This window comes from Schistocerca piceifrons, chromosome X, assembly GCF_021461385.2.
Source record: "Schistocerca piceifrons isolate TAMUIC-IGC-003096 chromosome X, iqSchPice1.1, whole genome shotgun sequence".
Taxonomy (NCBI): Eukaryota; Metazoa; Arthropoda; class Insecta; order Orthoptera; family Acrididae; genus Schistocerca; species Schistocerca piceifrons.
This window is the reverse complement of record NC_060149.1, coordinates 118,773,236-118,791,010: the sequence shown is the minus strand read 5'-3', so window position 1 is coordinate 118,791,010 and position 17,775 is coordinate 118,773,236. Positions and strand designations below refer to the sequence as shown.

Below are 17,775 nucleotides of genomic sequence, written 5' to 3'. Positions count from 1 at the left end.
TTAGCTTGGTTCTCATTTTAGTGTTGTTTAACTGTGGTCCACATACAGTAACTGAAAATATTCTTTCCACTATTCCATGATCAGATAATATTTTTTTCATACAGCAGTTGAAATTACATGTACATTTACTACTTTGACAGAATTCCAGTGCTTTGCATCTCTTGTGAGTCAAAGTGGGATGTTTACTGCACTGCTGCTAGTAATGTGGTCACCTAATACAACACAGTTCTAATAGCTTTAATGACACTTCATCTGTATGATACTTTACTATTTGACAATGCCAGATTTTTACTTGCTTTACAAAGCAGTCCATTATGTTTTCTCTTATGTTGTCTTTTTTATATACTGCATCTGTTTGTTTCCTGCTGAATGAGAAATCGATGTTTACTAAAATCTATGCAGCTGGTGCGTCAGACACTTTGTTCTATATAGTGTGCATTTAATATACCCAGGTAAAATGATTTATTTCAGAACTGCAGGTACACACAATTTGTCATTTTCAGGTTCGCACTGAGTTGGAGAACCCTACTCGTTACCATGTAATGCAGAAGCAAAAGAATCAGGTTCGACAGTTCTTGTGCGAGTCGGGTCAGCAGCCATTACTAGCAGCCCAGCAGGTTTTGGGTAGTGCTCGTGGTCAGCTTTCTGCAGTACACAGCGCTCCTGTCAATTCTGCACCAGTGATACCTGAGCAGCAGCCAAAGCAGAATATGACCAGCGTCAGTTCGGAGAATATCTTGTCACCAAGTCTAAGCTCAGTTGCTACAAGTGCCTCTGAGGTAAGTTTTTGTACTTCTACTTGAATTTTAATCTGTTTATTTCTACAGCTGCTATTGGAAAAATGCCAAGATTAATAAGTGAGGAAAAATCTTGTAAAAGCTTTTCTATAATGATATAGAAACTGCATTCAATAATGAGATGTAAAAATATTTATTACAAAACTGCACTGTGGGATAGGGAACTGGTATATTATAGATGATAGTTCTGTCAAAACAGAAGAGTAGTTTGACATGAGATTATTATATGTAATAGGAAACACTAGTTGAACTTTAAGGCTAAATTTCCTTTCAATTGGAACTAGACAGTGAAGTAATTAAGGGAAAATGTGTTTGTGGATGACAGCAGTAAGACAGCTTAGAAATGCAGAAAACATTAAATATAATTTAATGGAAAAGAGGTTTAATGCAGAGGAAATGTCATGACAACTACAACCACAAGGACTGTTTCAAGTTGGAATGTTAGTTCCTAGGATGTGAATGAGTTTTAGACAGAGTACATCAGTGTCATTTTCAAGTATATGGGTCCAAGTTAGCTGCGAATCATGGGAGTTATTAGGCCATTGATCACAATAGTGCTTTAACATACTTATGATTAGCTTTTTTGTGAGGTGATTTATCCGTGTTCACTTCTGAGAGGAGCTAGACTAAGTGAAATCATGATTTTGGTGTGATGATAATGGAGGTGGCTTATCACTGACTTTCATAAAGATAGCTGTAATGGACACATGTTAAGTGTAGAGTTTTGTGTTTTTTGGTGAGTGGTTATGGAAATGAAAGTAAGGGAAGGCACGAAAGAAAATTCTGTAGGAAATAGCTGCCCTTTGAGGAACTGACAAGTGTTAAGAGTCTAATGTGATTTAGTATCATTAACAATGCCTGATGACTGAACTTCATAAGAAACCAAAGAGGTGTTTGGAATTGAAATTGGGACATAATCTGTTTGTCAAGAAATGTGTGCTGCTAGACCTTGTAAGAGAGATAAAGTGTGAGCTCCTTGCTTGTTAGGTTGCTACTAAACAGCGTGGTTCTTATAATGCTGTGACAATGCAAAATAATACGAGAATGTCGCCCCTTCGGTGAAATGACTACACAGCAGCATCGGCTCATGAAATGCACACAGTCATAACTTCAAACAGTGGTGTGCCATATTACGCATATGTGCAGACCGTAAACCAAACTATTTATAAAAATTAATTTTTAACCATTGGGGAACAAATCCTGAGGTATAAGGTCATGAGCAACAAGTTAACAGTTGTAAGACTTGAGTATACCACACAAAAGGCTATACCTGTAAACTTATTGTGATGAAATAATGATTTATTTTGAAAGGTTACCCAAAGATAGGCTTAGTCTCACAATGAGCTGTAGCAAATGAGGTAGACACAAAGGCTAAAGTTTTCCATTCAAAGTGACTGAAATATATATCAATGTAGGAAAGTTCAGGTAGAATGTAAATAATTTAGGAGTAAACATCACCACTCACCAAATAGCAGATGCATTGAGTCATCTACAGGCACACACAAAAGAGAAAGAAAACTTACTAGCTTTTATTTATTTTTTATTTATTTATTTATTTAGCATCCAATACATCACACATGTGATATAGGATTTGTCATCTCAACAAAGAATTTATTCTGAAAACTAGCAAGTTTTCTCTCTCTTTTGTGTGTGCCTTCTGCTGTTTGGTGAGTGGTCTCACATACTCCCAAATTATTTATGAAATATATACAATTGCATTAGCACCTTTGTACAGCCATGCACTCTTAATCGGTTAATATGGTGATGGATTTCCAGATACTTTAGATTCAGTGATACCACATCACTCGAATCTAGTGACTCACTATCTATACTGTTGTAATGTTTACTTTGTGATTAATAAGTTAAGTTCATTAGTGAAGGAAAGCAAAATATGGTACACAATAAAATATTGATAACTAAATCTGGATCACCAGTTGACTCTAAAGGGGTTAAACAAAAGCAAAAATAATAGCAAATGGGACATCTCATTATCAGAATTAAAATTTAATTGGTAATACAAATCTCTCGATTGACTTAAGATTAGTGAATAAATTGGAGGTTCAGATAATAAGTGAAAATTTTCAGTTTCAATATTCTTCAAACAGAATCAATTAATACATAAAAGCAATGCGGAATATGAGAATTGCTGCTACAAAACTAAATAATATATTTACGTGGGATACTGGAAGTGAATGAGAATACTTATTCTCTTAGTGATAGTAATAATTTTACAGCATTGAACACCCTGTAGTGATAGAACTAGCTATCTTTTAATGAGGGGATGATCTGAACTTTGTCAGGCATTTTGTGTAGATAATTGTACATACATTTTTATTACTAGGTCTACAACTTTGCTTCCGCTGTTTTGCAATAGACGGCAGTAGTGGCAAGTGGAGTTCAGGTGGTTGGTCATAGGTGTAATACAATAAGCTTTGGCATCTGTGAACATAATGTCATAAAAATATTAGTCGATTTGTGATTGCATCATAAGGTTATTCTCGATTAATTACGTCAACTTACATGCCCATTTCTCGCCATTTGTGGGAGGTTTTAATTTTCTGCTTTAACATGAAGAAATCTGTGGATGTGGCTCTTAAAATGCTGGGCAAGACCAATGGTGAGGGAACTATTAGTGGAAGAACGTGCAGAGAATTTTTTCAACACCTTATGAATAGTGATTTTGATGTCGAAGATCGGCATGGCGGTGGGAGACAGAACGTTTTCGTAGTTACTGAAACAGACAAAGACAGTCACAGGACATAATTATTAAAAGCAATTGATGGGTTCGAGTCCAGCACTGAAACACAAACAGCCACAATACAGTGGTAGACACATAAGGGTAATTTTACAGCAGGTCAGTGCTTGACCCCATGTCGCAAAACCCATCAAAATGTATATGGAAACATTGAAATGAGAAGTCCTATCCCTCCTGCCATATTCTCCATATATTTCTCTCTCTGGATCCCCACAAAATACGCCCAGTTCTTCCGCCATGGGATTCGTATGCTATCCGGAAGATGGGAGAATATAGTGGCCAATGATGCACAATACTATGAATCATAATTATTTTTTGTAATTTTTTCCTAATAAAGCCCCAAACTTAAAGAAAAAACTGCAGAAACAAAGTTGTAGACCTATTACCTAAATAAGAATTCCTCGCAGAAAGCTTTCCTCTCCCAGAGGCAGATGAAAGAACTGTCTTCAAACATTAAGTTATGTAAAAATAAAAGAAAATTAATTCAGTGCTCAATTGGTTATGATGCATGTTGTGGATGCTGACTTTGGATGCTCTCCATTTGATTTTTCCATAATGTCAAGAATGGGCATAATCACACGTGCCATAAACAGTAATATACCTGTAGTGGTGGAAAGTTCTTCACTTCCAAGTGACTCAACAGCATGATTCATGATCTCAAAAACACACACACACACACACACACACACACACACACACACACACACACACACACAGAGAGAGAGAGAGAGAGAGAGAGAGAGAGAGAGAGAGAGAGAGAGAGAGAGATATTGTGAAGACAGAAATGGGAGCATCTGTAGGGAATGACAATCAGTAGTTAACAGTTGGGGAACTGATTGGACAGGTTGCATTTTCTGAGGGAAGTTAGTTACATACACACAAACAACCATATTTCAAAATTAATCATCAGGTGCATGCTACTATAAATTTTATTTTCTGTGTGTATTCAGTGTAATTGTCTTCAGTACTCAGAGCCTTCCAAGTAGTATGCTTTTTTCTCTCTTTTTTTGGGTGAGTTTAGTTATTGTTGATGATTGTTTAAAAGATAACCAGAACTCATTTTATTTTCTCGTCTTCATTCTTTGTATTTATGTTTTTATGTGTCATATAGTTTGATTTTCTCGTAGCTATCTCAGTGTTGACACTAGTCGTTTCTGGTTGCTTGGATTACTACCTTTTTTATTTTGTGGTTGTATGTGGTGAAATGTAGATGGGACTTTTTTTCGTCTGGTCAAAGAATGAATAAGTCACTGTTCAGTTACCACTAGAAGTTGTGTTGATCATGAGAGGATTCAAATTGAAAGTTCTTGTCCTGGTGAGTCCATCTTCATCTGAGAGTTAGTGGAAGATGATGATGGGGTAGCCAATTTCTGGGTGGTAGACAGATGTGAGTACTGATCAAATGACGTTCTCTTTATGCCTTAACAAGAGATATAATGTGCTGTCTGTTGCTGAGAGTGCATCCATTGCTGAGAGTACATCTGAGCCAGCGTGGGATGCCTTCTCAGTTGCAACTGGGGCCAACATTCGTGCAAGGTCTAGACAAATGCAAAGGTTGGGTACACTGGCCATTGGCAGCTCCAACAAATAAAGCAGGTACTTGAGTCCATCAGCGAAATAACTGGCAGTATGGGAAGGAAGACCAGTGTGTTGTAAGTATGCTTGCCAGTGGGTTTCATCAGATATGTTGTAAGAGCACTGCAAATGATTATTAAGTGCACTGGTGCAGCAAATTGTGACTGGTGTCAATATGAACAATGTCTGCTGCCTGGAGTCAGATGCCACCCTTAGTTCATTTAGATGTCTGATTGTAGTGTTTAATACGAGCATTACACTTGGGGTGGAAACACATTGCATTTTGCTTCGTAGTCCCCAAGACTAATCACTGTGCTTTGGTTGGAGCCAGCTATTGAGCTTAAACCAGTGGCTCACATGGTTGTACAGTGATCTCCAACAAGGATTTCATGATCTCCACTGTCAGATGGAAAGTTGTAGGTCACTCTTAATTGCTCAGGCCTGTGGTTTACACAGGAAGTGGCGGGAGAATTTGTCCATTCAGGGAAGGAAGAAGAATGTCTATGGTAAAGTTTCGAAATTAGTCTCATCTCTTATTGGCAACAATGCCCATGTAGTACTAGTAACAGAAAGATGCCAACAATGTGAAATCTTAAATTCAGTTTGGAACGTAAATCAAAAGTATAGGCTTTATTGTAGAGCCCCGCAGGTGCTGGCCACTCAGAGTGGTCTGCAATGACTGCAGTGTCCAAGAAAACATGTGAATACACTTCTTATAATTTGGTGAAAGTTGCCAAAGACGATCAGTGCTGCCTTGCTTATCGACATGACCAAGTGAGCATGGCACAGCCGAGCGAGTCCTTGTCCACGGCCACACAGATGTCACACACTCGCACTCACTTGCACACAGGCTGAACATTTGCAATGTGTGCATGAAGCATGCCCTTCCCTTATCATCAGAGTTGGGCAAACTTTATTCAATTGATACATAACGTATACAGATAGAAAAATTTATTTGTGAACAACAAATAAGAATATTAGTTCAAAACATTATTCATTTACATGAATAAAAACATTTATTCATCATCTATGAATAAAAACATTTATTCATCATCTATGAATAAAAAGTGTTATGAAAATATGAGGGCATGCTGGTAAGCAATACTTACAAATTTTTAATAAGAGAACTCTTAAAGCTTTTTAAATAAAACAAGTGTTACTAACATTCTACATCTTTATTCTTCATGTCTACATATTTGCAGCCCTCTGCCACTAGAGGGCTTCGAATTGTAGTGTGTAATGTGTAATGTAATTGTTTCAGTGTGTGAAGAACAGCGTGCTGTAATCAAGCTATGAATTCGAAGAGTTCATCCACACATGAAGCACCCTCTCCTACAACATGCCAAAGTCAAACTACACACAAGCACTGCGACATCTTCAGCAATCTGACTCCTTTGTGTTCACTGTTATCAGTCACCCTCCAAATGGACTTGGCCCCTTCTGATTTTCATCTGTTTCCAAAACTTAAGACCATCTTTGAGGGCTTTACTTTGATAGTGATGAAGTGTTGCAAGCAGAGGTGAGGGTGTGGAACTGTCAACAAGTCAAACATTCAACAGTGACAGTATCCACAAAATGGCCTCTGGTTGGGAGAAATATGTTCATTGCCAGGGTGACTACAATGAGAAATAAATATATGGACATGAAGAATAAGGATGTAGAATGTTAATAATGTAAACAAGCTTTAAGAGTTTCCACATAAAAAATCAGACACATTACTTTTCAGCACAATCTCAGAGATACATTTGAAGTCCATTGGGACTTATTACTTCAATTCTTTGATGCTTATGAAATAAATATAGTTTCTGATGCTTTTAAATTAGTTTTCAGAACTACTATTTTTCTAAACATCTCATCGGGAAATTAATTTGATTTCTGAAGATTTGTCATTGTGACACACTAAAGAAAATACCTTTTACACATGCGAACAGGGTATTTGTGTGTTACATACTGCAAAATTATCTCTGTTTCAAGATAATAGTATAAACTATTTCCATGAAAATTGAGAAATCATCAACTCTGCTATAGTTCTTGGCAAATAACTTAGTTGTGATTTCACATTACTTTCACCACACAAATCTTATTAGAAATAAATGTTATTTTTACATAATTGGAAACTCATGACTGTGATTTCTTTGACATTTCTTTGGTGATCATGTGTCTGTAGCTTTTTGTGACCCACCCTTAGTCATGGGCACCAATACAGGTAAACTGTTTATTTTTAAATCATGGGGTAACACATTGCTGCAATAATTTCAATTTGTGTAGAAATGTGAAAAAAGGCTTCCATTCGCGTGACACTTTCTTCGTAAAGTTGCCAGTGGCTGCAATATTGCGATCTTGTATGTACTCAAGCCCAGTGCCCCTCCCAAAAGTTTTCAAAGCTACATAGACACATATCTAATCAAAATGCAGTTTCATCTTTTACAGGAAAGTGTACTCGGAGTTAGTCTTAAAACACTTTCAGATTAGTTTGGACATTCAGCAACATTCCACAAACAGTTCAGGAGATTTAGTATTTAATAGTCTGTTGATGTTAGTAATCAGCATTGACTGAGTCCTTAATTCATTCAATCATCTTGTAGCACTACGAATACAAACAAATTGTGTTATTATATCTATGAGACTCTTATATCTGATAGTGTTACCAATATTGGTAGAGTGGAGGAAAGTGTTTAAATTAAGGGTTTCTGTTGGCTTCATTCTCTACTTAGCTAAGTTACTTCCACATGTTAGTGGGGGGAGTGGGTGTAAGTACTGGCAAGGCCAGAGACAGTTGATTGGGATGCATTGGTAGTGTAACTACTGAAGGCCATCAGCTTATGAAGCATTTTTATATTGAATTTGTTACATTGTACAGCAATTAAAGCTGTTCTCAACCTGAAAGTTGGTTTGCACACTGCAGTGCCTTTGTAGGTGTAGTGGTGTGCCCTTACCTTCCTACCATCTCTGAACTGACTTATACAGCCAGTTAAGGGGGGGACATACATTTCAGCATGTACTACAAAACACTGTGCAACTTGACTTGGCATTTTTCTCATTGTTAGAAGTGAGAGGAGTGATCAGTAACTGAAAATCATAGGACCAATGGGAGATCGAACCCTAAGTATTTAGCTTTGTAATCTGGAACTTAATGTGCTGTGTCACCGAGGGACATTTCTGGACAACCGTTAACGAGTTATTTATCAAATAGAAACTGCATGGAACCAAGGCAACAAACAATAATTACAGTGTTCTTTACAGAAAGTAAATGAAGAAAATGTTGTGTCATTGATTGTTATTGGCTATTTAATTTATGAATAATAAATAACAAATAATTATTTGTATTCACAAAGAGAAATAATCCCATTATCTGTGACAAATTTATTCATGAATAAATTTGTTGGACTGATTTACTTACTCAAAAACAGATAGGAATTTATTCAAATAATGCTGATTTCTGCTTACCTATACACATTATGCTTCCTTCCTCTTCCTGGTCAGTGCAGTTAATATTATCAACTTTAACAAGTCCTATTAGTTCGTTTGCTTGATTTGCTCACGAGATCCTGCAATGTATGTGGATTGAAGTTTTTTGTGTTAATTATAAACAAAGTTGTTTTGGTGCTCAATGTAAAAATTTTTCATTTGTTCTGTCCAAAATATGTCTCAATGTAACAGCAATTATAGCTGAGACTGAGTGCGAGCATTATTTAAACAGCTATTCATTTATGAAAATTTACAGTTCCACAGCTAAATCAGTGGCCAACAGTAACATTCAGTATTTGATTATCACTTTAATTTTTGTTATGCATCACCATACTCAGTCACTGTGGTAAGATTTGGTGAATCTCAGGTGTGAAGCATATGTGTTTTCTATAAAAAAAGGAAAAAAAGGAAAAATTGGCAGCTAAAAAACCATTGTAGTTCTCAATGCATTTCAACACTTGCCAGGCCCATTAGTGCCACTACGTGGCACAGTTGTTAGTGATCTGATACAGGAGGGTTCATTTAGATTTCTTAGTGACAAAACAGACCTCAATTATTTCATGCATTTGACATTAAGGGGGAAATCAGTGACCACACAGCTGTTATTATATCAGTGATTAATATTAAAAGGTACATTAAGAGAAGCAGAAAAATATTTCTACTTAACAAGTGTGAGACAAGATTTTAGGCTATGTTGGGCAGTCAACATCAAACATTGAAAAAAATTAAGTGTGTTATATCATATACCTTAGAAATATGTGCCAAATTTAAATTTGGGCAAAACCTTGCTGACAAATAAAAGCCAAATCAAGTCAAAATGAACAAAATGAGAGCAATGCAAGAAGTGTACAAATTATTTGGAATTGAAAAATTTGAGGTGAAAGAACATGGTCTTGTAGCATGAGAATTTTGTTTACACACTAGCCTAATCTGATGCTACAGTAACTATGCTCTACTTACCTTACTGGTTATAAGAGTAGCAATATCAACCCTACAAGACACAGAATGGCAATGTTATATGCCAAGACATGTGGTTTGCCAGAAACATAAGCAGTACAAAGGGAACAATCTGCATGCTTGAGAGTTGTTATATTCAGAAGTCCATCATTACGTAGATATTTACAAAACACCCCACTTCACCCCTGACCCCCCACCTCCCATCTCCTACCCCATTCTGTGCAGCTTGGAGCCCCAAGCCATTGCAATACTTCTTCCTTTTCTGTGCTATAATTTTGCTCTCTAAATATATATTTTTCCGGAGTTATTATCTAGTACAGATTGCCTGCTGATAACCTAGCTCGTTTGTAGGGCATAAGTTTTGGCTTCTCTCACTTTCTCCCCTTACTTTACACCACATATTTTGGTTAAATTATGTACAATTGCTGCATCTGGGTTTGACCTCCACCTTTCCAAAATATTTTACAGATTGTGAGAGTCATGCAGGAAGGGTTGCCCAATATCCAGCATGGTAGCCAGTCCATGTGAGTGTCCGTTAGGTATCCATACGGTAGTAGCTTCCTGACCACTCAAGGATCACAGTATTAATGCTTGAGCTGTCACCTCCCCATTTGTGGGCACCAGGACTCTGGGCACTGGCCATCATGCCAGGCTGCCTTTGCTTTGGCTGGGAGGAGACCTTGGACAGAGCCCTCGTTGGGAGTAGAAGGCATCATGGCAGACATATGGTGTTATGAAATGAACAAAATTACCAGCCAGTGACCACAAGGCCCCGGCAGCTCTTCAGGCTGACTGTGAATCGGTGCTGATCTTTATCATCCTAGGAACTTTCCCTCATTGGTTACGCTGTGGGAGGAACACAAAAGAAAGCACCTTGTAGGTGTTCTCCTCAGTTCCTAGTTCACACCCAAACAGATGGAGACTCTTTTCTTTCTACTGACCAATGATGATTGTAGAGAATATTGAAAATGTTTTTGGCAAACTGTCTTTACTTAGCAAGTTACAAAAAGGTTCCGTCTTAAATTAAGACCTCAAACCTCACCCTGTCACAGGTATTACTCTCATGTAAACAACTTGGAGATGTACCGGTTACCATTAACCCTCATAAGGACCTCAACATTCTACAGGGATTAATTTTTCACCAAGACCTAATGCAGCAGACAAAGAACTTCATAGACTGTGTACTTTGAGGCCTGGCAGACAAGGCAGGCACCAGCAAATTCGTCTTCACTTTTGAGGGGAATTTGCTTCCAGAACAGGTCAAAATAATGTGTTACCACAGTGATTAAAAGCCATATTTTCCATCCCAATGCAGTGTTTTAAATGCCTGTGCATCGGGCTTATGTCTTCCTGGTGTACATGTGACCCATTTTGTGGAAGTTGTTACTGGCCACTTCACAAAAATTAAGCATGTGCGCATCAAGCATTAACCAGTGGCTGAAGGCACCGTGGACTGTGGGTCCCAGGGCTAGCTTCTCTTCTTTCATTCCTACACCCATAGTGGATAAACCCTTACAAGAATCTTGACTGCCAAAAGTTCTGAATGAAAAGAAGAAGAAATCTCAGGAGAAGAGTACTCTGGTGACCCCTGAGGTGCCAGAACCTGCAAAAACTGCGCTCTGGTTTAGCAGACACACGAATGGTAGAGGCAAGGAGGTCTTAGACATCAAATGTAAATTGAAGGGGATCACAGCTGTGGATTCTGCATGGTGTCTGTTTCAAAAGAACAGACACCACACATTTATATAGTTTTAGACATCATTCAAGAACTTTGTCTGCTAGTGGTGAATTGTCAGGGACGACTCCTCACATGTCACAACAGGGCTAGCACAAGTAGCATAAATATTACATTAACAAACTCACAATTAATGGTAGAAATAATATCGAGGAAAACTATAAGGGTCAGTCAAGTGAAAACAAGACAGATGGAGAAAAGTGAGTAAACTGTTTATGTAATGGCCATTACTGTCAATATGCTTATCGCACTGTAAGACAAGACGATCAACGCTTTCATGGAAAAAATGTTTGCTGTTGCCTACAGATGGCTGGCTCTGAGCACTATGGGACTCAACTGCTGTGGTCATAAGTCCCCTAGAACTTAGAACTACTTAAACCTAACTAACCTAAGGACATCACTCACATCCATGCCCGAGGCAGGATTCGAACCTGCGACCGTAGCGGTTGTGCGGTTCCAGACTGTAGCGCCTTTAACCGCTCGACCACTCTGGCCGGCGTTGCCTACAGAATGATGATTGTATCCAGATGTGCATCTCTTCATCCAAAGCAAATCAACAGCCATGAATATCTTTCTTCAGGGCTCCAAAAGTATGGAAATCGCATGGGGGAGAGATCGGGACTGTGTGGAGGATATGTAAAGGCTTCCCAGTGAATCTTCTTCAGTGTAGTTTAAACAAATGTGGCAAGATGTGGGCCATACAATCCCAGTCTGTGTCCCTCCCTATGTGATTTCCATATTTTTGGAGCCCTGAAGAAAGATATTCATGGCTGTTGGGAAGACATTCATGGCCACTGATTTGCGTAAGACAACAAGGTGCAATGTCTGGGTACAATCAGGGTTCTGGAGGCATCTGCAAACATTTTTCCTTGGGGCAATGACAATCTTGTCTCGCACTGGGATAAATGTATTGACATTTACGGTGATAACTTTTGAGATAATAAACAGTTTACTTACTTCTTCTGCCTTGTTTTCATTTTTCAGTCTCGTTTTCATTTGTCTGCTCCTTGTATTTCTGGCAGAAAGATTTAAATTTTAAGAAAGTAAATTGGAACAAGCTATGTGGAACAGTATCCAGTGCCAGTAGGCTATCAAGCAGTGTAGACCTAAGGACTTAAACATTACGAGAAATAATACAAAATGCGCAACTTGAATGTATCCTGAAAACTGTCATCACATTATTAAAGAAGCTGCCACACTACCCTGAGCTGACAGACATTAGAGAACATACAGGACAAGCTAGAAGGGTCTGGCGGGCTAACCGATGCAGTACAGATCTCTGTTGACATGGTGCCTCACCGCAGACTGTTAACAAGACTTCTTAGAAGCCAGAAAATTTACCTCGGTGGTGAGTGTTGCCAGAGACAAGGATATTATCAGGAGTCCCCCAGGGAAGTGTGATAGGATCACACTTATTTTCTATATATGTAAATGACATGATGGACAAGGTGAGCAGCAGTCTACAGCTCTTTGTTGATGATGCTGTGGTGTACATGAAGGTGTCGTCATTGAGTGACTGTAGGTGGATACAAGATGACGTGGGCAAAATTTCTAGTTGGTGTGATGAATCATAGCTTTAAATGTAGAAAAAATGTGTGTTAATGCAGATGAATAGGTAATACAGTTCCGCAATTTATGAATTCAGCATTAATAGTGCACTGCTGGATGTAGTCACACTGATTAAATATTTGTGCACAGTGTTGCAAATTGATATGAAATGGGTCAAGCATATAAGGGTGGTCATAGGGAAGGCGAATGATCGACTTCTGTTTGTGAGAATTTTAGGAAAGTGTGGCTTACCTGTAAAGGAGACTGTGTATAGAACACTAGTGTGCTCCATTCTTGAATACTGCTTGACTGACTGTTTAGGGTGCCCACAAGATTGGGTTAAAGGGAATCCTCAAAGCAATTACAGGTGGGCTGCTCGATTTGTTATCTGTAGGTTTGAATCAGTAGGTTGGAATGTCAGATCTGTTAATCGGGCAGGTAGGTTAGAAAATTTAAAAAGGGAAATGGATATGTTAAAGCTAGATATAGTGGGAATTAGTGAAGTTTGGTGGCAGGGGGAACAAGACTTCTGGTCAGGTGAATACAGGGTTATAAATACAAAATAAAATAGATATAATGCAGGTGAAGGTTTAATAAGGAATTAAAAAATATGAGTGCAGGTAAGCTACTACGAACAGCATAGTAAATGCATTATTGTAGCAAAGAGAGAGACGAAGCCCATGCCTACAACAGTAATACAAGTTTAGATGCCAACTAGTTCTGCAGATGACAAAGAGATTTAAGAAATGTATGATGAGATAAAATAAATTATTTGGATAGTGAAGGGAGATGAAAATTTAATAGTCATGGGAGACTGGAATTCGATAATAGGAAAAGGAAGAGAAGGAAAAGTAGGTGAATATGGAATGGGGGTAAGGAATGAAAGAGGAAGCCACCTGATAGAATTTTGCACAGTGCATAAGTTAACCATAGCTAAACACTTGGTTTAAGAATCATGAAAGAAGGTTGTATGCATGGAAGAGGCCTGGAGACACTCGAAGGTTTCAGATAGATTATATAATGGTAAGACAGAGATTTAGGAACCAGATTTTTAAATTGTAAGACATTTCCGGGGAAGGATGTGAACTCATCTATTGGTTATGGACTGTAGATTAAAACTGAAGAAACTGCAAAAAGATAGGAATTTAAGGAGATGGAACCTGGATAAACTGAAGGAACCAGAGGTTGTAGAGAGTTTCAGAGAAAGATTTAGGGAATGATCCAACATTTGAATGTTACTCAGAGATTTCAGACACTGACGGCCTTCAACCTTATTTACCTAGAGAGTGTTTTTCCTTCGTATCCCAATCCTTAAGCCAAACAATCTCAACATCCTCCAACAGCTACTGACTAATTAGCCTCACCAACGTGTTTTACAAACTGCTTCAAACGATGATAGCCCAACGAATATTCTGGGTTGTCAAATCACCAGGCTTTTTGCCTGCCTGTCTGTGCGGTTTGTGGGAGGGACAATCCACAACTGACCATCTGGTTAGGTTGAAACAGCAACATGAAAGCCTTTTGCTAAATACCAGTACCACTTTACAGTCTTTTTTAACCTACATGAGGCATAAAACACCATTTGCCACCATTCATTATACTTACTCTACATGACTGGGGCTTTTAAGGTGCTCTGCCAATTTTTATTCATCAGTTTTTAGTCCATCATTTGATTCAGATTAGAGTTGGTACATCATTCAGTTCACCATGTATCCAAGAGAATGGTGTACCACATGGTCCTGTGCTGAGTGTAACACTACTCTTCCTCTTTGCCATCAATGGGCTAGTGATGTTCTATGGACAACTTGCCACATGCCACCATGTATGTCAGTGACTTTTGCATTTGGTGTTGCTCCCAGTGTGTAGTTTAGGCTGAACACCAGTTCGAAGGTGCCTGAAGGGCTTCTACTTGTGTCTTTTCCCATGGATTCCAATCCTCTCCCATGAAAACGCATGTCATGCATATCTGTCATCGTATGACAGTCCATCCTGACCCAGAACACTTAATGTTCTCTCCTTCTTTGCCCACTTCTCACGGGGTGCAGATTGTCCTACTCTCCTCCATATTTATCAGGCCCAGGTCTCATCCCAGTGGATTATGGTTGCCAGATTTATGGCTCAGTGGCACCTTCAGCTTTGAAATTGTGATTTCCTAAGTATGACTACCACTAATGTGGATGATTGGACTGTGCAAATGAACAAGTCGTATACTTGATAAATAAGACTTCAGTATTGCAGCCAAGAGACCCCACATATCTTGTTTTGATTGTGATTCTCAACTAAGTTCAGACTGATGTGTGGCATAATCATTTATCCACTATCGGAAGATCTGACATTCACTGAATAATGGAAAGTAACAGAACTTCCACAGTTGAAAAAGTTACTTCAGACTAACTATAACAACAATAGCATAGTGTCAGACTGTGCTGCAGATCTTTGTTAAGCTTTCCACTCGCACACGCCACTGTAGATGTCTGTTGGATCTCACAATTAGAGTCAACAGCAGTGGCCCAGGGCAATGTTTATGGGTGAATCACAGTTCAGTGTAATGAGCAATTGTGAAAACCAGGCACTGCAGAAGAAAATGGCAAATACATTAAAACACCAAAAATTGTGAATATAATGATTAGGTGGGTGCTTTATTAATAGTGTATTATGTGAGTATCATGATCAATTTAGGAATACTGCTGCATTTCGTTGATGACAGAGAAATAATATTGTTGAGAGAGAGTTAAAGTATGTTTTACTTGTAGTGCAACAGGTCCAGATTTCAGTTTTATGAAGTAATATGCCAATTACCAGCATTCCTCCATGTTGTTGAAATGTTAGGTAATTATGATGATGTCTGAAAGTAGTGACCTGTGTACTTCCTGGTCCTGAATTCATGTGTGTATGGGGCACTATTAGAAGACACAATTATGCTTATGGTAATAGCACCTCAGATCCTTTGAGACCCACAAATAAAGTTGAATATGGTAAGAAACAACTGACCTACTGTGTTTTTGAACAGCCACATTGAGTATGTGCCAAACAGATGCAGACAATTTATTTCTCTCCACATGTATGACGTAATGATAATTCTAGTGATTGCACTGCATTGTTTAAGAGTAACTGTCAGCAGTTCTGAGTCTGCCTGTGGTAAGTGCCAGCCTCATTACTGCTGCATAAATCAAATATTGTCTAGAAGTTGATACAGCTATTCGATTTCCTAGTACCACCTTGATCTTAGCTGCAGCATAATTCATGATTGTTCTGTAGAATTTAAAGTTACGGCACTTGTTATTTTTTTAACTGCAAAAAAAGCCTAGGTGTCGTCTCTCTCCTCATTTTTTCATTCATTTTGCAGTATCAGTGAAGGCCATGTTGTGTTACAGTGGCATCTCATTTTTTAATCATATAATCAGTCACATAAGTTTTTGAATACTATCAAAAGAGAGATAAACTTGTACTTGTGGTGCCATAAGGCTTTTAGTTACCTGTAAATCATCATATCAGCTCAGTCTGATTCTCAATTGTGATGAATAGCTTGATATGTCAGAGATATGACAGATTGAGAGGTATAGCCTCTACATTTCTGGTCAAGCGAATCACACTGACACTTGGTATGACAACTGCCAGAACCCACAATACAACAACATTTGTAAGGAATCCTAATAGTAGGTTCACAGATTTGTGTTTCTTAACTAGTTCTTTTCAACTAAGAGGCTCACTCCATAATATTTTACAAATCTTGTAAGCAACATCTTTAATTTAACTGCGTGGAAAAATAGGCATCTGGAAGATTCTTCTGTAATATGATTTTTGGATGTTTGTGTGGAATGGAGCCCATGCATCCAGTTCTCAGATTCCCAGTGAATATAGTGTGATGAATGACAGCTTTCTTCTTGATGTGGGAAAATGTGAGTGTGAGGAGAAATATTCCTGTGTAATCAGACATGTCGTTTAAATGACATATTTGGAACAAGCATGTGAGGTCAGTCATACGGAAGGTGAACGGCTGATGTGGGTTTATTGGGAGAATACTGGGAAGTGTAGTGCACCTATAAAGAAGGCAGTATTTATGACACTTCTGTGGACGTGTTCTTGAGTACTGCTCAAGTATTTGGGATCTTCACTATTTCAGATTATGTTACATCAGTACTTGTTCCATAGATCATGAATACGGCATTTCGTAATGATATGGAATGTGTCAGTTTGACATAAGTTTTCTTTACATACTTTTTCTTCTTCTTTTTCATTTTATAGTTACTACTTCATACCTAAAAATTCATCTGCTGAGTAGAATGAGTTGTCATTCATAAATACTTTCAATTTGTTTTTAAATGCTTGTTGGCTATCTGTCGGACTTTTAATGCTATTCAGAAAATGGCCAAATATTTGTGTGTCAGCATAATTCACCCCTTTCTGTGCCAAAGTCAGACTTAACCCAGGAATAGTGAAGATCACCCTTTCTTCAGTGATGTGGCTATGCACTTTGCCATTATTTTTGAATTTGGATTATTAATACCAAATTTCATAAGTGAACACGTATATTGTGAAGGTACTGTGAGTATTCTGAGTTCCTTAAATAAATGCCTGCAAGGTGATGTTGGATGGGTTCCAGCTATTATTCTGATTACATGCTTTTGTGCAATGAATACTTTTCGTGTAATGATGAATCGCCCCAAAATATGATGCCATATGAAAGCAGTGAATGAAGATAGGCATAGTAGGCTAGAGAGAGAGAGAGAGAGAGAGAGAGAGAGAGAGAGAGAGAGAGAGAGAGAGAGAGAGAGAGAGGGGGGGGGGAGGAGACATTCCTTTCACAAAATGCTGTTGAGATGATTTTGTGTGATCGAGCATATGTGGCAGCCTACAAAACGATTCAGCTGCCCCCAGCTCACTGAGTTTGTATGTAGATGTATTTGTACTTCTTTACCGGTATAAGCCCTCTAAATCAT

At 38.3% G+C, this 17,775-nt stretch overlaps 1 protein-coding gene across 2 annotated transcripts in view; it reads left to right on the top strand.

Annotated features, from left to right (window-relative positions):
• The window catches only part of LOC124721134 (microphthalmia-associated transcription factor), a 378,231-nt gene that overhangs the window by 170,485 nt on the left and 189,971 nt on the right, over positions 1–17,775 (top strand). For both annotated transcript variants that reach the window (XM_047245947.1, XM_047245948.1), the window contains exon 3: positions 504–779. In XM_047245947.1, coding sequence (XP_047101903.1) covers positions 504–779 — 276 coding nt within the window. The remainder of the gene's footprint in view (positions 1–503; positions 780–17,775) is intronic.